Source organism: Tachysurus vachellii, chromosome 9 (genome assembly GCF_030014155.1).
Source record: "Tachysurus vachellii isolate PV-2020 chromosome 9, HZAU_Pvac_v1, whole genome shotgun sequence".
Lineage (NCBI taxonomy): Eukaryota > Metazoa > Chordata > Actinopteri > Siluriformes > Bagridae > Tachysurus > Tachysurus vachellii.
The window spans coordinates 18,211,240-18,234,643 of record NC_083468.1 but is presented as its reverse complement, the minus strand read 5'-3'; the positions used below and the strand labels follow the sequence as shown (position 1 = coordinate 18,234,643).

The following is a 23,404-nucleotide window of genomic DNA, read 5'->3' as shown; positions in this document are numbered from 1 at the left end:
CTAAAATACAAAAACTATGTCCTAACTTGCACAAACCTATACAAGATGTTTATCAATAGAGAAAATAAAAACAATTATTTTAATCATTAAAAAAATCAGTGATGCTATAAAGCATACATGATATTAACAAGCCTAATAAAGAATTCTATTTGAGGTTCAGATTTCATGGGAAAGTTCTTTTCTTGTCCATAAAATCAGACTTAGGGTACACTAGAAACCCACTGAAGGTTGTGTAGCGTCCCTGGTTACTGTAAACAGCAAAGCGCTCATCTTGCTGGCTGTAAAGCCAAATGATATCTCCTTGGTTCAGTAATAATAACAAACTCTGGCTCTGCATTCCTCTTTTCTGTGACGTGTCTTCATCAAACACCATGGCCTGCACTTCGCCAGTCCCTTTCATTAACTTCACTGACACAGCCCGTCGAGGGTGCTTCCCTACCGTGAATGCAAAGAAGTATACTCCTGGCACTCGGCATATGAATTGGCCAGATGACTTGTTGAAATGGCCACCAATGTTGACATACTCCACGTCAAACCTCAGAGCCACCCTCTGGTCTTGTCTACTGTTTTCCCCCAGCACAGATGATGTCCTAGCTACCGAAAATGCAGACCTGAGCTCCTCTGGGGTTTGTCTCCAGCTATAACTGCCGTGTCCAGGGGGCAGGCACTCAGGACCAAGCCGGTTGTTACGGTATACCATAGATGATGTAGACTCTGGGTATACAAGATAGCCAGAAAAAGTGATATAAGGGGCAGCATTGCTGTAAAGGGCATAGTCTGGGTTCTGCTGCACCAGCAGCCATACTGTGTCCATGGGCAACAGGCTAATCATGGCACTCTGGCTCTGCACCTTTCGTCCTTGTTTCCTGTACTCATTATAAGCCATTGCTTGCACTTCCTGTCTGTTCTTTACTAGCATCACAGACAGTAACTTCTTGGGGTACTTTCCTACAGTCAGTGTGAAGTAATAGGTACCGGCGATCTGGCAGCGAAAGAGCCCTGTGTCCGGGTTGAAGTCACCACCCACGTTGACGAGCAGGCGGTCAAAGGTCACGACTTGCTGAAAGCCACCCAGCAGGCTGGTGCTGCGTGTTGCAGAGAACCCTGAACGCATGCTCGGCATCATGGAAGAAAAAGGGCTGACAAAGTTGATGAACAAGAATGTTTGACAGAGGGCATTTGTGGACAAGGTCCAGAATAATCCTAAGAATGAGAAAATAACAGTTAAAAATAAATATACATGTGGCCATGTGTTTTTTCCTTCATCCCAAAGAAATTATCTAAAAGAATTTTCATTTTGTAATGTTGTTAGAAATTATATTAAATTACAAATCAGTCTTATTACTGTTTTATTATTTTTTTTTTGTTGTTTATTTGTACTATATGTAATACATATTATAATGATTAATTTAAATTCAAATTAGTCTAATTTGTCTTAAACACATGTCTTTGGACTGAGGGAGGAACCCGGAGTACCCAGAGGAAATATCAAAAGCACTGGATGCAGGATGGAAATGAGACTTGAACCCACAATCCCAGATATATGAGGCAAACATGCTCATCACTAAGCCACCATGCTCTCCTGAACTCATGCATTGTTTTCTAACACAGTAATAATCCTAGATCATAGAATTACCAGCACTGTATATTATTTTGCTCAGCCCGTATAAACTTATTTTCATTTATTTTTATATGAAGGATGAACACCAGGGTCTTAATGTTTTCTTGTCACCAGGCAATGTATAGAACATGTTGAAATTCCATATGAACATGTTTGGAAGTCTGGTTTAGCCTTGTCACAATGCATTTCCTCTTTCCTATCAAGTGCTTAATGGAAGCAATAGCTGCGCTAATGCAGCTGGTATTGTCTGTTCACTCTGTGCACTGGGGTAAAAAGGCTGTAGATTAGCCACTGGCTCAGTTCCCTGGTATCCTACAACAATAACATATTTCGGAATGGATGAAGCAGTTCAGGAAAGTTTATGCGACCACAGTGTATTAAGGAAAGATTCAGTCTGAGAGTAATATACAAAGCCAAGCAGACATACAGAGAATCAGTTAAATTAAAAATAATAAGGAAATAACTAAATAAATATATGCATAAACAAATTCTATAGAATAGAATCATTTTATTATATTGTGATTATAAAAGCACAATGTCACAAACGAAAAATCACTGAGAGACACAATTTCATTTAATTTAAAGAATTTAAGATTGAAAATATGTATCTTTAGCTATCTTTAAATGCCCTAAATGTTTGTGCTGCACTGATATGGAGATTAAAAGTTATAAAAGTTTAACTTTTACTGAGCAAAAAGATAATTAAAAATCAGCTATGCAGTTTCTACTAATAAGAAATTGGAAACAGAAGTATTAGGGTTTTTTTTTTTACTGTGTTTACAGTGGATTGTTCTTTCTTTCTTTCTTTCTTTCTTTCTTTCCATCCATCCATCCATCTCTCTACAGAACACTAGATGAGAGGCTGAAATACCGCCCTGGATGATTTGCCAGTAAACACCACCCTCACATTCACACACTCATTTAACAGAACTTTTTATATTGCATATTTGTATGAAACTTGAACCTGAAGTCTACAAACACACAAAAATCCATTTTTTTTACTCACTTAAGCTTCTAAATAACTCAAACTTCACAAAGTAACTGTAATTTATTTGTTATTGTATTTTAGAAGTAGTTTTAATGGAACTGCACATTACATACCTGTTTTAAAATGCTGAAGAGAGGTCATGATTCTCATGAGCCTTATTCCTCTGTTACTGAAAGCCTCACTCACTCTCTAACACTAAAGTGGTGAACAATTCAATTTTTGACGTTGTGAAACCTTTCTATGGAAGGCCATTGTGGTCAAATTGGGTCTCAATATATACGTAGGTAATGACACGTGTTTATCCGAAAATACAAAATCGTTCCCATGCCACAATACATTATTTTAATATATAACTGCATGGTTTAGAGTGTGTTATTCAGCTTATTACCACAGTAATTTCTCTGTGATTACAATGTTTGATTTATTAATGAACATCATATTGAACACTTTTAAAGTGTGTAAAGTGTGAAGTCTCCTCCTGCTTTAAACTCTCCACAATCATCGGTCCCAAGAAACCCTCTATCACTGGACTGAATGACTGCAGGCCTGTCGCTCTGACATCTGTTGTCATGAAGACCTTTGAACATCTGGTATCGGCCCACCTAAAGACTGTAACAGAACAGATGCTGGATCCCCTACAGTTTGCCTACTGAGCAAACAGATCAGTGGATGACGCAGTCAACATTGGACTGCAATACATTCTGCAACACCTTGACTGCCCAGGGACATATGCCCGGATTCTGTTTGTTGACTTCAGTTCGGCTTTTAATACAATAATTCCAGTAATTCTCCACTCCAAACTCTTAAAGCTCACTATACCACCTGCCATTTGTCAGTGGATCACCAGCTTCCTGACAGGCAGGAAACAACAGGTGAGACTGGGACGTGTTACCTCTAGTATTCGAACAATCAGCACTGGCACTCCTCAGGGATGTGTCCTCTCCCCACTGCTATTTTCCCTCTATACCAATGACTGCAGTTCAAGTGACCAAACTGTTAAACTCCTGAAATTTGCAGATGATACTATGCTCATCTGTCTCATCCAGGATGGCGACGAGTCTGCATAAAAGCAGGAGGTGAAGCGGCTGGTGTTATCGTGCAGTCAGAACAGCCTAGAGCTAAACACCCTCAAAACTGTGGAGATGAGAGTGGACTTTAGGAAAGACCCCTCAACAATACTCCCCCTCACAATATCCAAAAGCCCTCTTTTATCTGTGGAGTCCTTCAAGTTACTGTTCACTACCATTTCCCAAATCCTGAAATGGGAGTGAAACATAAACTCCATCATCAAAAAGGCCCAGCAGAGGGTCTACTTTCTATGTCAATTAAGGAAGTACAGTCTGCCACAGGAGCTGTTGATGCAGTTCTACACTGCAGTCATTGAATCTGTCCTGTGCACATCCATCACCATCTGGTTTGGAGCAGCAACAAAACAGGAAAGGAACAGACTGTAATGCACAGTAAAAACAGCTGAAAAAATAATTGGTGCCCCCGTGCCCACTCCCCAGGACTTGTACCATACAAGAACCAGAAACCGGGCAGGAAAAATCACTACTGACCCTTCACACCATGGACAAAACCTCTTTAAGCTCCTAGCTTCTCTCAGGTGCTACAGAGCTTTGTTTACCAAAACTGTCAGACACAGGAACAGTTTCTTTCACCAGGCAATCACCCTGATTAAAAACTCACCATAATTATATTCCCTGCTTCGTATCTATAAGTACTTCATTATTAGAACTCTCAGTCATCACATCATCCGTATATGTTACACACACTTCTGCTGCTGCATATTGTTTAAAAAGCATAATATTGAACAATATTGCACATTCTCACCTGTTAATTTCATTATCTGTATGTTAATTGTACATATTGTACACACATATTGAACTGACTATATGTATGAGCATATTGCACATTTATGAGCATATTGCACATTTTCACCTGTTAAATTCATCTGTATGTTAATTGTTTCTGCAATTTCTGGAGTTCGCTCCTAAGAATTTCACTCACCAAGGCACATGTGCTGTGGTGATGTCACAATAAAAGTGACTTGACTTGAATATTTTTATTTGCACTACAGTACCATGCACTTCTCACACTTTGTGTACATAACTGATCAGTCATATACTCTGTATTCATATTTAATACTCATAATGTCTATATTGTTACATGGAGCATCGTCTGTATTGTTTTGTATAGTCTGTTTTGTCTTGTGTTGTACAGCCCAAGCAAATGTATAGTATACTATAGTTAGGGGTCAAGCCCCGAAGGTGCGTAGACACCTATTGTTATTGTCGGTTTTCTTCTTCTTCTTCTTCTTCTTCTTCTTCTTCTTCTTCTTCCTCTTCCGCCATTGAAGTCAATGGCAACCCATAGAACCATATGTAGGAAAGTTATGAAATTTGGCACACATGTAGAGGCCAGTCTTAGAAGTTACTATAGCAACTTTGGTGTGTCTAGCTCAAACCCTCTAGCTCCACCAACAGTCCAAAAACCCAATTTTTGCTGACTCATAAGGCCTAGAGACAAAATTCTTGCATCATCAGAATCGGAATCAGAATCAGAAAGGTCTTTATTGCCAAGTATGTTTTCACATACGAGGAACACACACACACACACTTACACACACACTCACACTCGCACACTCACATACTCACACACACTCACATACACACTCACACTCACAGTTACACACTCACTCACACACTCACTCACACACTCACACACACTCACTCACACTCACACTTACACACACACTCACACTTACACACACTCACACTTACACACACACTCACACTTACACGGAACTTACTCACACTTGTACAATTACTCACACTCGCACAATTACTCACACTCGCACACTCTCATACTCACACACTCACTCACATACTCACAAACACACTCACTGACTCACACACTCACACTCACACACACACACTCACTCACACACACTTACACACTCTTACACACACACACATTCACACTTACACACACTCACACTTACACACACACACACTCACACTTACACACACACACACTTACACACACACATTTTGAATTTTCATGTTAAGTTCAGTATTTTGCCAATGCAATGCCATATCGCTACGAAACTTGGTATGGTTCATCAGCGACATTTTCTGAGCGCATTTGATCGGCTTGACCCCGGTATCGCTGCTTGCAGCTATATTGTTATTTATGTCTGTACATTTGAGAGTCACAAACAGCTGGAACCAAATTCCTTGTGTGTGTCAACACACTTGGCCAATAAATCTGATTCTGATTCTGATTAATGGTTTATAGTTGAATTGCTGTGGAACATCCATGAGACAAGTTAGTTCCTGTCATCATTTACCTTATAGCACTTACTATAACCCCACAGAGAATATATCTAGAAGTTTTATGATGTCCAGGACAATTTGTTCTCACTGCAGTATTATTTTAATCCTGCTCCTGCCTGCTTCTGCAGAATGGTCCCCAAACCCACACCCCAAATTGTTATTTTTGTTTGTCATTTTTATATATATATATATATATATAAATATTAAATATATATATATTACGTATATTGTAAAATATATATATTACGTATTATTTATTTTTATATTTTTTTTTGTTTTAAATAAAATGACAAGTTTTATTTTCCAGAATATATTCATTTAAATCATTTTAACGAATGTGGGCATTCTTTATCCATATGACAAGTATTAGCAGACAAAGTATTAGCAAACAAAGTATTAGCAAACAAAGTATTACCAGACAAAGTATTAGCAAACAAAAAACGAACATGGAGCTTAATGAAGGTGATAGAAACATTTTGCAAAAATGAAGTATATACATCTATGTGTATAAATATATATATTTATTATTCTTCAAATCGGAAAATGGCGCCCAGTCTATTTACAAACTACATTTCCCATAATGCTTTGCTGGCGGCTTGGGTGCAGTGGGGACGTGACGCAAGGCGCAGAAGGCGTGAGCGCTGCGTCTCTGCGAGGAAGAGGCACTGAAAGTCGAAGCTAAACCCGCATTCAAGACAACATGGCAGGATTGCCCCGCAGGATTATCAAGGTAACCGTGACGCTAATTCACTGTACACGACACTCACACGCCCTGCATTATGGCATCAATACCGCCCTGAGGAGCTCGTAAGGCGGCGTGCGCCAAAGCAGAAGCCGGTTACATTCCGCTGCTGCTAGCGCTAAGTCACTGCTAGCGACTTCCGTTTAGGTGTTCGCTCTTATATGGGAGGGTTAAAAATACACGCACGACACATTTCAGCCAACAAAAATGGCGGATCGCCTGTTCCTGCTCCATAATTGTTCACAATGTCCAAATAAAACTGGGCAACAATTAGCACACGTCGCATTATGTGACCCAGAGTGAACGCTAACGAACAGGCTAACATGCTAACGCTAGCTAGTGATCAGCGCTGCCATTCATTGATTTGAGCATCGATAGCCAGTGCGCGCGCGCTATGCTAGCTTTAGCATTAGCATTATCTTTAGCTTTCCACTGTATTATGGCCCAGCTAGTGGGGATGGATATATACAGGGCATACAGAATTAATCGCCATCTTATCAATCATTCGAGCAGCTTTTACGCTTTTTATTTTGCCTATGTTGATAAAGTGTATCGATATTCAGCTTTGTTGTTACGTTTAAAGAAAGCGCAGTGGATGAAACGGCAGTCGTGTAGCTTAGCTGAGATGCTAACAGACCTGACTAGCATGTTGATAACGCTCTCTATATCTGCCTGCTCAGGTTTAGGCCTCGATAGCTATTTGCTAGCCGGTAAAATACGATCTTAACGGTGTTATAATGCGGGATTTGTATAAAAGACGGAGAATAAACAACCGTGTTTGTCATTTGTTTATCGTTTAAGGTGTTTGGAAATAAATCCATAATGAAGCTATTCGGTTTAGCTCAGTGCTAATAATCAAACGACGCTGCAATCTGGTCGGGTTTGGGGAATATATATATATATATATATATATATATATATATATATATATATATATATATATATAGTCGGATTCGCATCAAATCGCTGTTTATTTTGTGTATTTGTGGTTATTGGAGTGTAAAATACTTGGAGAAAACGCAGTCTATGCAGGTTGCAGTGCCGTAACAGTGCTATGAGTCATGTAAATCTGAATGACTAGTCGCTTTTTATTGTAGCCGTGGAGGAAAAGGCGTAGCCCAGAACTGGAGTCGGTCAGTAACAATGTCTGATACATTCGACTGGGGGTTTAAACATCTGATCTCATTGCGTTTTTACTGATGGCACTTTGCAAGGATTATAAAAATGACATTAATACGAATTAATGAAGCTTGTTCTCTAAAAGCACGCTATGATCGATAAACCCGATTCAGATTTAGATTCCGATTCAGACAGTCGTGTGCATTAGGCATGCGTGTTCTGATTAGTCTGACTGTTCAGCGGCGTTGGAGTCGGACCACAAGAGCCACACTCATGCAGTCAGAGTAACTGGATGTTGTGTATGCAGTGTGCACTGGGATTTGGCTCCAGCGTTGTCCGATTTTGTTTATGAAAAGCTCGAGACATTTAAGGAATGTTGAATGTTGCTCTGTGACTTTGAGACAATGCTTCTTTTTTTTTTCTGACAAAAAAAGTAGCATAACTACAAAGGGTTCTAAGTGATTTTATTTATTTTGTTTTTATTAAAAACGACCTAACTCGATCATTAGACTCGTTGACCTAGAAGTCTTGGTGCATGGTCCGCTCATTTAGAATTACTGGTGCGTTTAGTTTTCTTTGAGAAGTTTTGCACCAGAATTATTTGGTTGCAGTTGATTTAAAGGAATTCAAAGCATGTTGTAAGTTAGAATAGAGAGCACTTAATCAAGTCGTGTGACCTCAGACGCGTCACGTCTTGAGCTTCGCACATTCCATGGGTGCTATAAGATACTCTCGTCTCTTTATTCGTGTGTATTTGTGTTTGGAAAGGCTCAGAAGGTTATACTAGCTCACTTTTACAGTAATGGCTACTGTGTCTCTCAGTATATTGGTTCTCAGGGTTTCTTAAACTTGTTGCAACGAGAGACTCCTTTAATTGCTTACAAATAAAAAAGACCACAGACCTCCATAATGCAGGTTTATTTTTATAAACATAACCCAACTGTTCAAATATTAGGCTCACAATTCAAATTTGTAGAATATATTCTTCAGTATTGGAGTTTTTCCTTTTCACTTACAGAATATATTTTATTTAAAATCAGATACTGGATTATTTGTACAGTGATACCTCGAGATACGAGTGCTTTGACATACAAATATTTTGAGATACGAGCTGTGATTTGACCATATTTTTGGCTTGAGATACGAGCAAATTTTTGACATACGAGCATCCGAGCCGCTGCCGCTGAAACAAAGATCCCCAACAACCACGTGTGCTCTGTTTCCCCCGCCTCAGCTTCCCGCGTCTCACTCGGTTAAAGCCGCCTTTCCACTGTACACGTCAAACGGCGGGCGATAAAACAGGAAGTCATTCATTTCCTATGGAGAGTCGCAAAGCGGCTGCGTGAGGTGCCGACCATCTGCGGATCCGCAATTTTCGGATCCGTTTTAATCGTTGGATCCGCTAAAAAATTTGAACCTGTGCGACTACACCGCATCTGATATGCCGACCGGACAGGTTTTTATTAAAACAACCGGCAGATATTAGTGAGGAAAGAGTGACAAAAAAGGCAAAAACAAGTGAAGAGAAAAGCGATGAAGAAAATTAAGCAAAATTAATGTAAAGAAAACAGAAATTGTAGCAATTAAGTTCAGTTAAGTCAAGAGAAATCAAGCATCGCGTTAGTTCTGGCAGGCCACGTCGTCAAGCGTGCATCAGCTGTTAATCAGCTGTCCACGACGCGCACCAATCCGGTTACGCCATATTACCCGGCCATTTAAATTCCCAGTAAATTCTCTAGCGCTTCGCTGCTGCTGCGATTTAAACTCCCTCCTCCAACCCCGACTCCACCATGCCGGAACCTGTGTTCGTTGTACCAGATTATGTCATAAATCTCCACATATTTCGCTCTCTCTCTCTCTCTCTCTCTCTCTCTCTCTCTCTCTCTCTCTCTAATTATTTATTTATCCATTTATTAATTTATTATTTTCCTTTCCTATTTTTAACTCTATGCATGATTAATGGTTCTGTTATACGGGGGTTTATTCCATTTTCTAGTTGCTGATCTCCCCGCTCTAAATGAAGTTTAGTTAAGTTCCATTTAAGTGTAAAGTAGCATTAAGAGTGCAAGTAAGTGAACGAAAGTAAGTGTAACTCCTCCTAACTCCTCCGCCTGTTTACTCCTCCCTCAACCTTCGTGCGCATCTTCCGTAAAGTAAAAACAGTTAATTTTTTTAAAATTCTCTTTTATTACTGTATGTTCTTATACAATATTTGTCATTTATAAATACAGGTACTGTACATATTTCATATTCAAAACACATAAACAAAACAACTGGAGTGGAATTTTGCGAGCTGGAACGGATTAATGGGATTTCAATTCATTTAAATGGGGACACCTGACCTTCACAACCATATTGAGTCCGTCAACAAATTATTGTGACAAACTTGGAAGTAAGAGGTCAAAACCTGTTCCAACATAACAGTGCTCCTTATTCACAAATTGAAGTTCATGAAGACATGGTTTGCTAAAGCAGTGGCCAGTTTTCAGAAGATGAATGCTGGACTGACATCAGTGTCCGACCTTGTTAATGCTCTCGCGACTCTCTGAGCTCAAGACTCCACGACCACACACCTAAATCTAGTGGAAATTTTACCCAGAAGAGTAAACAGCAAAGTGGGAATAAATGTGAAATGGGATGTTCAGCAAGCACACACAGGTGTACATGTCAGTTGTCCACAATTGTTTGGTCATATAGTGTAAGTAATTGAAGGCATTAGACAGTTTTATTTATAAGTATGGACAGATAAATAAGTTTATTATTAAGTCCATCAGGCAACATTTATCTCAAACGTATGAAGGGCTGATTCTGTCCATTAATACAGATTATGAAACATGAGGTGAGTAACTGGTTCTATATTTGCATCCTTGCACCATTTTATCTCATTGCACATTAAAATGTTATTTGAGTCTGTCTCATGTATTCATTTATCACGTTATGTGATAAGTTTGTGCTAGAATTAGAATCAGAATCAGAACAGTTTTTGTGCTGCTCTGCTTTATTCGGTTTCACATCCCTGTATCTGGAAATATTCTCACCAGTAAAATTTGTCTTGCCTGCAGCTGGATGTGGTGTAGGTTCACGTGTAGTGCAGCAGGTGGCTGTGTATACCAAACAGTTGGTGCTGGTCATGGTTTATGAAACGTCAAATAGATAGTTTACTCTCGCAAAAGTCAATAGGAAGTGGAGTTTTTTCTCCTCGTGAAAAAATGCCAGTGACTATTATATCAGCAGCTTACTGAACTGTCTGAAAGAGGTAAAAGTGGTATTTCCTCAATTCCTGTTACTAACGCAACAATACGGTCCAATGAAACGAGGAACAAATTTCCAAACAACTAAACATTTGTCTAACGTTCGTGACAATAACATGTCAAGTGTTGAGGACAACGTTGCATAAAATTGTATAGTATATTAGGTAATATTTTGCTTAAATATTGTGGTACAAGTGCCATGGTTGGAAAAAAATTCCCTTATTTTTAATCAATTTCATTCTTTTGAATGTTGTCTTTGCTGAATTATGATGTTGCACATAGACAATTTCTTTATTCCATGATCATGGAAAGATCCAGAGACATTTCCACAAGAGTTTTGTCTGGCAGTTAAAATAAATGATAAAATGAATCACACATTTGATTAAATTGCCATTAAGCATAATCATGGCATTAAAAATTTGGAGCGATGGAAGTGGAGAGAAAGAGCTTTCACAGTTTAAGGATGTCAGGGATTACACAGTAGAACCCCTTCCTAAAATCAGCCTAAAAATGCAGCCTTTAAACTAAATGTTGTTGGAGCAGAAATTACATTGTGTTGTGGTTTAAGTGGCAATAAAACACAGCTCTGTATCTCCACTGTTGACTATAGGGATGGTTTTGTGGTTCTTGTGAAGGTTGAATGCAAAAATACAGCAAACCTCTAGGGTATTTTAGCCCAAAACCTGTGGAACAGATTTTATTTCCATTACATTTTGTTTAAAGAAGAGAGCATAACTCATTCTACTGTGAAATGATGGAGCATTATCATCATTTCTAGGAGAAATGGTAGCTAAGTGTATGCTAAATGAAACTGTGCCTGACTTGCCTTTTAAACTCTTTGTTCTCTGCAAACTTTCTCTTAATTATCACACTATTATCTACTCGTCATTGACTGGCAAATGTGAAACTTTATTTTGCATGAAGAGTTGTTAATAATTCAGATGTACATAATGTTCAGAAAGGAGAATTTTAAACACAGATAAAGCTTTTGTAACAGACTAAGGTAAAAACGTGAATCTGATTGTTCTAGCTGCTTAAATGTCTTACCTCAAGAGCTGGTGTTTAAAAAAGGGTCTGTTTTATTAATTTGTGCCACTTTCATCATTTTCAAACTGCCTCTGGAAGCAACATTTGCACAAGAACTGCATCAGGAGCTTCATGTAATGGCTTTGCATGGCCAGTCAGCTGCACACAAGCCTAACTGTCTCCATGCCAAGTATTGGCTGTAAAGCACCACCGCTGGATTCTGAACCGGTGGAAATGTGTTAATTGGACTGATAAATCATGTTTCACCATATGGCTGATGTTTGATCTGATTTCATCTGATTTGATGAACCTGGGTTTAGTGGAGTTAAGGAAAATGCTTCTTACCAGAATAGTGTCAGCAGTAGAAGACAGCGGTCTGGGGCAATTTATCCCAGGGTTTGGTTTAGGCAATTGTGTTTCCAACACTGTGGCAACAGTTTGTGGGGGAAGATCCTTTCTTGTTCAAGCATGACTTGTGGCTCATAAAACATGGTTTAATGAGTTTGGTATGAAGGAACTCCAGTGGGCTGCACAGAGGCCTGACCTCAAACACACCGAACACCTTTGGGATGAGTTGGACTGTTGATTGTGACCCAGGCATTCCCATTTTTTATATATATATATATATATATATATATATATATATATATATATATATATATATATATATACTGTGTGTGTGTGTGTGTGTGTATATATATATATGTATATGTATGTATATGTGTATATATATGTATATGTATATATATATGTGTATGTATATGTATGTATGTATGTATGTATGTATGTATATATATATATATATATATATATATATATATATTTAGGGCCTGAGCACCGAATGGTGCGAAGCCCTATTGTTTTTCCTCGGGAGTATTATTTTTTTTTTTTTTTGTTTTTTTTTTTTTTTTTTTTTTACCCCACACATTGGCCAATTGGGGTCCCTTAACATGCTCGAAAACTCTTGAAATTTGGCACACACGTCAGAGTCGCGCGACACTAGGATTGGACAAAGGTTGGAATACGGGCGTGGCAGGGGGGCTCTGTAGCGCCCCCTGTAATGCAAAAACAAACATTGGTGCACAGATCGGGCAATTATGTACGCACATGTACGAGAGTTGGTACGCATATAGATCTCATCGACCCGAACAACTTTCGCGCTCTAAACTATGAGCTCCGCCCAACAGGAAGTCGGCCATTTTGGATTGTTTTATAAGTGCATGCGGTGAACTTTTAAATACTCCTCCTAGGGAATTCATGCGATTGACATCAAACGTTGTGAACATGATGCCAAGACATTGCACTTGCTAAATTGCGAAGGGATTTTTGATATCTCGAACGGTGCTGCCATGGCGAAGCGACAAAGTTATGGCGAATTCAGAGAAACAGGAAGTGTCTAATATCTAAAGCAAAAAATGTCTTATTGGGATGACACGCGGTGTGTATGTTCGGCCAAGGATTCTGATCGCATCGATGTGCTTATTGTGAATCTCGGACATAGCGCCACCAACAGGCGCCAGGAAGTGTGTCAGTCACAACAGTTGCATGTGGTGAACTTTTAAATACTCCTCCTAGGGAATTCATGCGATTGACACCAAAAGTGGTGAACATGATGCCAAGACATTGCACTTGCTAAATTGCGAAGGGATTTTTGATATCTCGAACGGTGCTGCCATGGCGAGGCGACAAAGTTATGGCGAATTCAGAGAAACAGAAAGTGTCTAATATCTAAAGCAAAAAATGTCTTATTGTGATGACACGCGGTGTGTATGTTCGGCCAAGGATTCCGATCGCATCGATGTGCTTATTGTGAGTCCCGGGTATAGCGCCACCAACAGGCCCCAGGAAGTGTGTCAGTCACAAAGGTGGATTTTTTCACAGTTGCATGCAATGAACTTTTAAATACTCCTCCTAGAGGATTCATGCGATTGACACCAAAAGTGGTGAACATGATGCCGAGACATTGCACTTGCTAAATTGCGAAGTGAGTTTCGATATCTCGAACGGTGCTGCCATGGCGAGGCGACAAAATTATGGCGAATTCAGAGAAACAGAAAGTGTCTAATATCTAAAGCAAAAAATGTCTTATTGTGATGACACGCGGTGTGTATGTTCGGCCAAGGATTCCGATCGCATCTATGTGCTTATTGTGAGTCCCAGGTATAGCGCCACCAACAGGCCCCAGGAAGTGTGTCAGTCACAAAGGTGGATTTTTTGTCAGCTTCATGCAGTAAACTTTTAAATACTCCTCCTAGGGGATTCATGCAATTGAGACCAGACTTGGCCAACATGGTGCAGAGATATTGCAGATGCGAAATTGCGAACGGATTTTTGATATCTCAAACACTGTTCTCATGGTAACGTGTCAAACTTTACTTTCTTTTTCAGGCATATTTAAGTCTTTTGGCGTGCTTAGATTAACTTGAAATTTGACACATACATCACATTTGTCGGCTGTTAAGTGTGGACAAAAAGGTCAGACAAAGGTGTGTCTCTTAAGTGGCTCACTAGCGCCCCCGTTTGTCTAAAATGTGGGGTTTCATTTACCTACAGTCCCCAAATGGGTCAGTAACAACATAAAATAGTCCACTGATATTTACCCACTTGATGCACTTGCCCACCGTGCATTGTTTTCTGGAAGGCACCGTATAGCGATGAACAAACGTGCGAAGGCCCGTCATCGCTGCTTGCAGCTATATTCGTGTCTGTTTTCACAAAATCCTTTTTGACTGAATGCGCATGAATTCCCATAACAGACAAAATATTGCCCAAAAGAGAGGCCCTTAAAATTGAGGGCCAAATCTGCATTGTTGCATATGGTTTTGTAATGGGAATCCCAACAGTCTCAGATGCTCAGGTGACCCTATACTTCAACAACACAACAGTATGCCTGGAAAATATTATAGCAAACTACTCTTTTGTTGAATTATATTGATAACATTGGTTAAGACGGTTAGATTACTGACACGAATAGATTAAATAGCAGATGCCTGAGATCCCCTGAGGCTCCCCGTGACCCGAGGTAGTTCGGATAAGCTGTAGAAATTGAGTGAGTGAGTGAGCAGTTGAATCAAATCTTTCATTGTACCATGCACAAACTTTGGGATGGAAAGAGAATTTTTAGGAACTAAGGGATTTTCCTTCTCTTCAGGAAGCAGTGAAATCTGGGGTTTTGATGAGCCATCTCTGTAATTGAGGGATGATATCAAAAATAACATTTTTAGTCTGAAGGCTGCATAGGATTTTGCCAGAGATTTGCTAATGGTGTTTTTTTTTGGTGAAGTTGCAATGTTGGTGCTTCTCTATGAGGCAGAGAACTGTGCATCATTAACTAATTATTAAGTTGTCAGTGAAGTTACAAAATGATATATTCCTGAGGCACTTTTTCTCATGGAAGCGTAATTTTTTATTTTTATTTTTATTATGGATGGAGATGATTACCGTGGTTTGTAGTAGGTTGCAGTGAGACAGTTGTCTAACCTTGGTTGTACATGTTGGTTATTTCCTGTAAGTACTTGTCATTTCTTGTAAAGGTTTTGACTCAAAACTAAATGTGTATTTCTTTACTTCCAGCACTATTCTATGGAATCAGTGACATTTCCACTACCAGCTCTACTTCCCTTCTGCAGAAACATAGGGGGAACTTATCTGCGAATTAAAAAAAAAACAAAAACTGCTTGCTTAGTCACACTTGCACAGATGATTAGGTTAAACTTTATCCACGTTAAAACAGCTACGAACTGATGTCTGCGTGGCATCGGCAGGTTTTACCCTTTTGTAACATCACAGGCAATCTAATCACAAACACGCAGTGCCAGTCTAAGTAAAGGCACCACTAAGCATGTTACAAGCAAGTTCTGTTCCAACCTGCCACCATTTTTTTTTATTCCCTTTCATGGTGCGTGCGTGCATGTGTGTGTGTGTGACTAGGAAACTCAACGTTTGTTGGCAGAGCCCGTGCCAGGCATCAAGGCAGAGCCCGATGAAGGAAATGCTCGCTACTTCCACGTGGTCATCGCTGGACCTCAGGACTCCCCCTTTGAGGGAGGGACTTTTAAACTTGAACTCTTTCTTCCTGAAGAATACCCAATGGCAGCTCCGAAAGTACGCTTCATGACCAAAATATATCATCCCAATGTTGACAAGCTGGGGAGAATATGCCTAGATATCTTGAAAGGTCAGTAACCTGTTATTAACATAAACAGATTAGGTTTAAAGGAGCAAGGAAATTTTTGGGGGGAAATTCAGAAATGTGTGTTTTTAAATGGTTGAATGATCCTCCTGCTTTTTCTATGTAGATTGGTGTTTGGCTTCAGTAATGCCTGAATATAAAGTATTTGTCTAAGTGATTGTCACAAAACAGACCCAACGGCAGGAACCCATCACAGTTCAATGTGCAAATTATCAATGGCTGACTTGGTAGCCGGAAACTGTTGAAGTGCAGTGGCGATTTCTTCTGCAGTTCAGCACAATTTCCAAAAAGTCTTGCTGTACTGTAACTTTCGGCTTTGGCGTTCCTCCTTCATTGCTGTCCAGGATGCATTGAGATGCATTTCTGTTCACACTACAAATTTGATACTGCCCAGACACCCCTGGATGTGGTTTGAATGATCAGATCAGTGTCATTTGGAACGACAAAATTTGGATGATGTCTAAAAGGGATAGTTATTTCGGCTCAGGTTGTAAAAATGTATATATTTAGTTTCTGCAAGGAGCATATAGCATATATCTGGCTTTTAATATGACAATGAATAAGACTGTTATTAAAGAACAGAGATGGATGGCAATAATCCCTACAGAAATGTGGATCCAAAGCGCATAAACACATATCAGTGATGAGCTGATATTCGATGGGGAAAGCCAGCACAAATTATGGTTACATAATTCATAACCAGATCTAGAACATTGAAAAAGTATGTACGTACTTTTATTAGTACTTTGTATCTGCTCATTATTTAACAGCTCCTAGTTATTTGTTTCTTTTTTGTTTGGATGTGGTGCATCAGACTCTCCCACTTGCGTTCTGGCAGCTGAACATAGCCACAGTTTAGTTTTAAGTCCCTCATGAACACGTGGCCTTTTCCTGAGGAAGTGATTGCACTTAGTATCACAGCCTTGCATGTGTGTTGGGGGTGATTCGTGTTCAGTATTTTTCGTTGATGGTTAAAAATATACATTGGCCCAGATGTAAAATTTTATTGGGTTCAACATTTTCAAATATTTCACTTCTAAACAGGGAACATACCTTCCTTCATTTTAAGTATATTTAAACCTTTTAAGTGAACTTCTGTTCATCTGAGTTCCTGGGGATCTGAAACTTCTTTGAGTTTAACCACTGCAGCGTGCACATGTTTGTACTTCCTTAACCCTTATTACCTAAATTAGCAGTGATAAGCGCACCTTGGCTGCTGTATAAAACCAATGTGTGTCCAGGCGGCTTAAACTGCAACGCTCGCGTTCAATCAGCACTGAAATGCTAACAGATGTTTTGCTTAGCAGCACTAGTGCATGAGCACAATAAGAGAAAGCAGAACGTAAATATTTAATACTTTTAACAATTACCTTTTATTTTGTACTGCTAAATAGGTGCAGGTCAGGGTAGTATAAAGACAACTCTTGTTTTTCAGCCTGTTTTTTCAGTGTACTAGCTGTACCTGTCCTCATCAGTACAATCTAGGAGGGGTGACTCCATCTCTGAGGCATGTTCTTGCCAGCGGTCAATTTAATAGCTTGTAGGCTTTCCTCTGAAAAGTGTACTGTTGTACAGTTATACTTGGTATTAAAATAAATGCAGATGGTGCTTATTTCTGTAGTGTATATAGGGTTGCAAAATTCCGGGAATTTTCAAGGCTGTAAATTTTCCATGGGAATATATGGGAATTAACTGAGAATTTTTTAAAATATGTAGAGTTGCCTATAACAAGGAACTTAAATGTAGTTAAAAAAATCTTGCAGCATAATTGTGTTTAAAACAACAAGATTTAATGCAATTTAAGTTGAATTTGTACCCTGCATTCCTCGGTCACTTGCACACATCACACTGCTTACTGGAGGGCCATTGAGGCCAAACCCACTGCATGTGCTTGCATTCTTCCATAACATGCACAGTAACACTTTATTTTAGGGTCATTTAACTAGTTGCTTATTAGCATGAATATTAATAGAATATTGGCTTTTTATTAGTACTTATTAAGCACATATATGAATGCCTTATTCTGCATTACCTTATTCTACATTCTTAATTGTACCCAATACCTAAACTTAATAACTACCTTACTAACTTTTAATAAGCAGTAAATTAGGAGTGTTACCACATGCACAGATGATTTGATGACCCCCCCCCCCCAACACACACACACACACACTCACTCCCCCTGACATTAAAAAAATCCTCTATAAAATAATGTTTATTACAATTAAGTTTATGTTTATTACAAGCATAATAATGTTTATTATGCTTTTGTGTTGCTCAATGAAATAATCAATTAAACTTCTATTTACAATTAAATCAGTCAAGAAGTCATTTTCAAAATTTGTATTACCTTGCATGCATGTCTGCTTATCACCAAACAAAATGTTTATTTAATGATAGTTTATATAAATTTCCCTATATTTCGAAATAATTCCCATAAATTCCTGTAAATTCCCGCAAATTTCCATAAATTCCTGTAAAGTTTCCAATTTGGAATATTTCCAAAATTCCACATATTAAGTTCCCGTGGAAAGTTTTTGGAAATTTACCCGAAACTTTCCGCCCCTTTGCAACCCTAAGTGTATATTTATTCTGCTCAGCAATAATGCAGTTTCAGAGCGAGGCTGATCTCAAGAACAATGCCTAATTCACAGACCTAGTTTTCTCCTTTTTACATTTTGGGATATATCTCGGTTTATCCCATGATTTAGCCACATAACTGCAAGGCTGGAGCTCATTCCAGTCCCAAGGTGTACCTCAGCATTAAAAAATGGACACTTTACACTCACACAATTTTATTTGATTATTCTTTGATTATATAATGTTGAATTGCTGAGGGTCCCTATACTAAAAAGCAATTCTGTATTTCTCAATAATGTTGTTTACTTTGTCATGCCTGGCCCGTTCTCTTCTGTATTGATATTTTGCTAGGTTGCTGGTCATTGCTTACCACTTCCTCTTCTCATCTTCCTTCGTCCCCCCTCTTTTTCTCTCTGCCATAATATATATTCCAGATAAGTGGTCCCCAGCCTTGCAGATCCGCACAGTGCTGCTATCAATCCAGGCATTACTAAGTGCTCCCAACCCTGATGATCCTCTAGCAAATGATGTTGCAGAGCAGTGGAAGACCAACGAAGCTCAAGCCATAGAAACAGGTGGGTTATGAAGCCACACTCAACTTCTTTTTTTTGTTTTGTTTTTTATTTTTTTTGTTGTTAAACTTGAGTACAACAGTTACGGTCTAGTATTTTGTTTCAGTTTTTGCACAACATCCTTTCAGCTGTGGTGCAGTGAAGCCAACAAGGAGAAAGTTGGTGATATCACTCATTGGTGATATACAGGGTATCGGTATCAGGGCCAATGGATCAATAACGGATCAGATTTGACTTTTTTGAAACCTTTGATGTATCTATGCTGGATCTATGGAACTGCTGATCTCAGACCAGTATTAGGCATTGGTAAATACTCAGAGAACCAATAATCAGTGTATAATCTTATCCAATTATACTAAATGGTCAAAATATATCGACACCTGAACGCCACACCCATATCTGCCCATTCCAGAAATTAATAAACAGTGAATTGATCCCTACTTTTACTGTTATTATATCCTCCACTTTTCTGTGAAGGCTTTTCACTAGATTTTGGAGTGTGGTTGTGGAGATTTTGCCCAATCAGACATGAGAGAATTTGAGGTTGAAGAGGCTTCATGTGCAGTTGGCATTCTCTAACTGCCAAAGGTGTTCAGTGGGGATGAAGTCAGTGCTTGGTGCAGGCCAACCGTAGCAAACAATGTCTTCATGGAGCTCGCTTTGTGTAAAGGGGCTTTTCATGCTGGAACATGTTTGGATGACTTGGTTCCAGTGAAGGAAAATCTTAAACCTACAACATACAAAAATCATTCTGCACAATTGCGTGCTCCCAACTTTGTGGCACCAGTCTGAAAACCAGCTTTTGGGTGTCATGGCCACAAAGGTGTCTGATTTTTGGCCATAGTTTATCAGCATGCTGGTATTTTTGCACTATCTGACCTTAGGTATAAATTAGTCCATAAAATTAAGTAATAATAATACGTAATTATTAATTTAGTTAAATGTTTGTGGTTGCTGAGTTAGAGCTCATAACTGGTATTTGGCAGTAGAATTGTGCACAGAGCCGAGAACTACTGTGACTATGGCTTTACTATAAAACAGTATGCACTAGGCCTGTGTTGTTTATCAGATTACCCTAATGAATCTCTCAGCACTCCATATGCTCATAATGGTATTTGGTACTTGAATGAAGAACAGTTATGGGTATTCACTGATACCGTTTACTGGCTCATTTCTGGCAATCACAAGAAGCCGTTGAAGCCTCTGTTATGTAAAACACACGAGGCAAGATGATTTAAATGGTCTATACCTTATTTACATACATGACAAAAATATCAGTGCACTAGGATTGAAAAATGTCAAATTTGATCGTGTACCAGTCAGTTTCTACCCAGTACAGACCCTGTTATTGATCCTCAGTAACAAATTAGGAAATGCCTCTAAATTAATCTTTCATGAAAGGAAAAATCTGTATGCTTATTGTTCAGGTTTTTGTAGCAGGTTTTGAGAAAAAATATTTGAGAATACATGCACTCCAAATAGGTGGAAAAAGTATCAGGAGTTGCACATAATCCCAAATTTGAGTCATGTTTCTAAAAGCACAGAAGTGTTACATTATTTTTCTAAATCCAGTCAGAGTCTCAGTGTAAGCTGAGTTAATGCTTTGCTGTTTGTTTTTCAGCCCGGACATGGACCAGGCTTTATGCTGGGAACAATATCGAAGTCTAGAAAAATAAGGGGGAAAAAGAGGAAAAAGTGGAAGTCAAGTGTGAACACAACTCCTCCTATTCTGCCAAGACCTATTCATTTGCATTTAAAGGACACAGGGATTAATGTTATAATAAAAAACACAACTGTCAAGAATATATTAAAGAAAAGAGAAAAATAAAGATTGACAACTGCATTTAATTTGTAATTTAAAGGCACATTAGGAAAAAAAAATACAAGAGAAAACCATCTTTGACCTAATTCACTACTGTTTAAATGCATGGGCAGAGGATTTAGATCTATTCACATGGCTTTCTTTTTCCATTGATCTGGGAGGCTCTGGGGTGGAAAAAGTGGCTGTCATTCATTTGTCCTGGCATATGGAGGGTGGGGGGGTGGTGGGTAAACTTTTTACATTTTTCTTTTAACCTCTGTTCTGTTGTTTAGTTTCATGATGCTGTTTCATGTTTCTGAGAAGCAGCTGATTAAACAACACCCTGTTCTGGCAAATCGCAAAAGTGCTCCCCTTTTAGAAGGTCTAGAAGGAAAAAAAAACAGCTTCGCTTTAAAAAAAAAAAAACATTCACATGAAATTTAAGACTTTTTGGAAGTGGATATGATTAAATTAACATGGAATAGCCTTCCACCCTCATGTTAACTATTGTGATCGCTGATCCTGTAGACTCTAACATAGGCTTTTATTCTCTATTTCTTCTTTTTGACTGCAGGCGAACTATAAGATTGTACCATGAGTTTTAGTATGACAGTTCTCTTACTGTATTTGGTGTTTAGTATTTTTTTTGTTCTTTTCCCCCATGCCGTCACTGTACTAATTGCACTCTCTGAACTCCATCACTGATGTGCTCCTTCTTCTGTGTCTGACACAGTCTATTGCATTGAGCTTTGTTTGCTGTTTTCTTCCCTTTAGCCTTTATTTTGCAAATTTAGGCTGCGTTGGAACTGGTGATGTGTGAACGGTGAGCTGTTTGAGGTGAGGTGTACAGGAGCCTACCGTGATCATTGATCAATGCTTGATCTCCATTTCCAAGATCAGTCTTTGCTTTGAGACTTCTCAATTCACTGTATGTTAATTCCTTCTTTCTAAAGGGGAGAACGATTTCCTGCTTTCAGAAAACAGCCCACATACTTTGTTCTTTCTGTAAATAAAATCTGTTGATTAATAAGATTTGTGGTGTCATTGATTAGTCAGCTTAGCTCCAGATTAGGTGACTGACACTGGATAGCTTTTGTGATAGATTTGAGTATTTTCAATAAATTCCTTTTCCCTTTCTCCTTCTTGCCTTGTACACACATACATTTTATGGTGCTATCTGCCTGGGAACAACTCGTCTTTTCATGATATGGACAGAACATCTGTAATGCAACACGAAATATAGCCCAAGCTCAGGACTGAACCAGGGACTGTGGAGCTGATCTCACTACTGAGTCGCCCTCTATATTAAATATATGTGGGAAGCTTCTGCATCCTTGTGACTAGAAAAGGCTCTGCTCGGTCAAGAATAAATATATTGTCATTTAACATGGCTGTTCTTACTAGTAAATACAGTTTGATCTTGGTTTTAACTGGTTATCCAAATCAAAAATATGAAAATTAATTAATTGCATGAAATGTTGCATTTTTCTCATATAGATTCTCACATGTAGAAATATACAAGATGTATATTTAAGGTCAGATACTACAAACAACCTACTTTAGGCTTTTTATAGAATGATAATAGAACTTGCTCAAACAGGATGCTGTTAAGAGCCATAAGTGTGCTAAAAAACTATTCTTTACACCAGCCTGGACTGTAGACAAAAGGCATATGGGATCAATGAATTCATGCTGCCAAATTATGACCCTACCATCTGTGTGCTGCAGCAGAACTTGAGATTTATCAGACCAGGTTTTTCCAGTCTTCAACTGTCCAGTCTGTGTCCTCTGCAGCTTCAGCTTCCAGTTCTTGGCAGACAAAAGTGGAACCCGAAATGGTCTTCTGCTTTTAAAGCCCATCGTTCCCACGGCTAAACCTGTGCATTCTGAGATAATTTTCTTCTCACCACAATTGTATGTTGACTGATTTTTATTTGTCAGCTCAAACGAGTTTGTCCATTCACCATGGCCTCTCGTCAACAAGGTATTTCTGTCCACTGTATATTTTCTCTATTGCACCAAAGACTGATGTGTGTGAAAATCCAAGAAAGTCCAAATTCAAATTTTATTTGTCACTTGCATAAACACACGGTATGATGTGAAATGTGTCCATCTGGCACCAACAACCGTGTCACAATCAAATTCACTGAGATCATATTTTCCCAAATTCTGAT

The 23,404-nt window shown here is 38.8% G+C and overlaps 2 protein-coding genes across 2 annotated transcripts; one reads left to right on the top strand and one right to left on the bottom strand.

Moving 5' to 3' along the window:
• Positions 1-136: 136 nt before the first annotated feature.
• Positions 137-2,794, bottom strand: c1qtnf13 (C1q and TNF related 13). Its single transcript, XM_060878639.1, has 2 exons — positions 2,723-2,794; positions 137-1,203 (listed from the first exon to the last, which is right to left on the bottom strand). Exons 1-2 carry the CDS (start codon positions 2,757-2,759, stop codon positions 164-166), a joined length of 1,077 nt encoding a protein of 358 aa, XP_060734622.1. The 5' UTR covers positions 2,760-2,794; the 3' UTR covers positions 137-163.
• Positions 2,795-6,531: 3,737 nt separating this feature from the next.
• Positions 6,532-22,260, top strand: ube2na (ubiquitin-conjugating enzyme E2Na). Its single transcript, XM_060878063.1, has 4 exons — positions 6,532-6,677; positions 16,016-16,262; positions 19,292-19,432; positions 21,051-22,260. The coding sequence occupies exons 1-4, from the start codon at positions 6,648-6,650 to the stop codon at positions 21,095-21,097; spliced, it is 465 nt and encodes a 154-aa protein (XP_060734046.1). The 5' UTR covers positions 6,532-6,647; the 3' UTR covers positions 21,098-22,260.
• Positions 22,261-23,404: the final 1,144 nt, after the last annotated feature.

What these genes read in the sequence shown, in the direction of transcription:
- c1qtnf13 (XM_060878639.1), bottom strand. Translation starts at nt 2,759, where the DNA reads ATGAGAATCATGACCTCTCTTCAGCATTTTAAAACAG. An exon ending in TCTTCAGCATTTTAAAACAG is followed by an intron (nt 1,204 to 2,722) that starts GTATGTAATGTG and finishes TCTCATTCTTAG; the next exon opens with GATTATTCTGGACCTTGTCC.
- ube2na (XM_060878063.1), top strand. Translation starts at nt 6,648, where the DNA reads ATGGCAGGATTGCCCCGCAGGATTATCAAG. An exon ending in TGCCCCGCAGGATTATCAAG is followed by an intron (nt 6,678 to 16,015) that starts GTAACCGTGACG and finishes GTGTGTGACTAG; the next exon opens with GAAACTCAACGTTTGTTGGC. An exon ending in AGCTCAAGCCATAGAAACAG is followed by an intron (nt 19,433 to 21,050) that starts GTGGGTTATGAA and finishes TTTGTTTTTCAG; the next exon opens with CCCGGACATGGACCAGGCTT.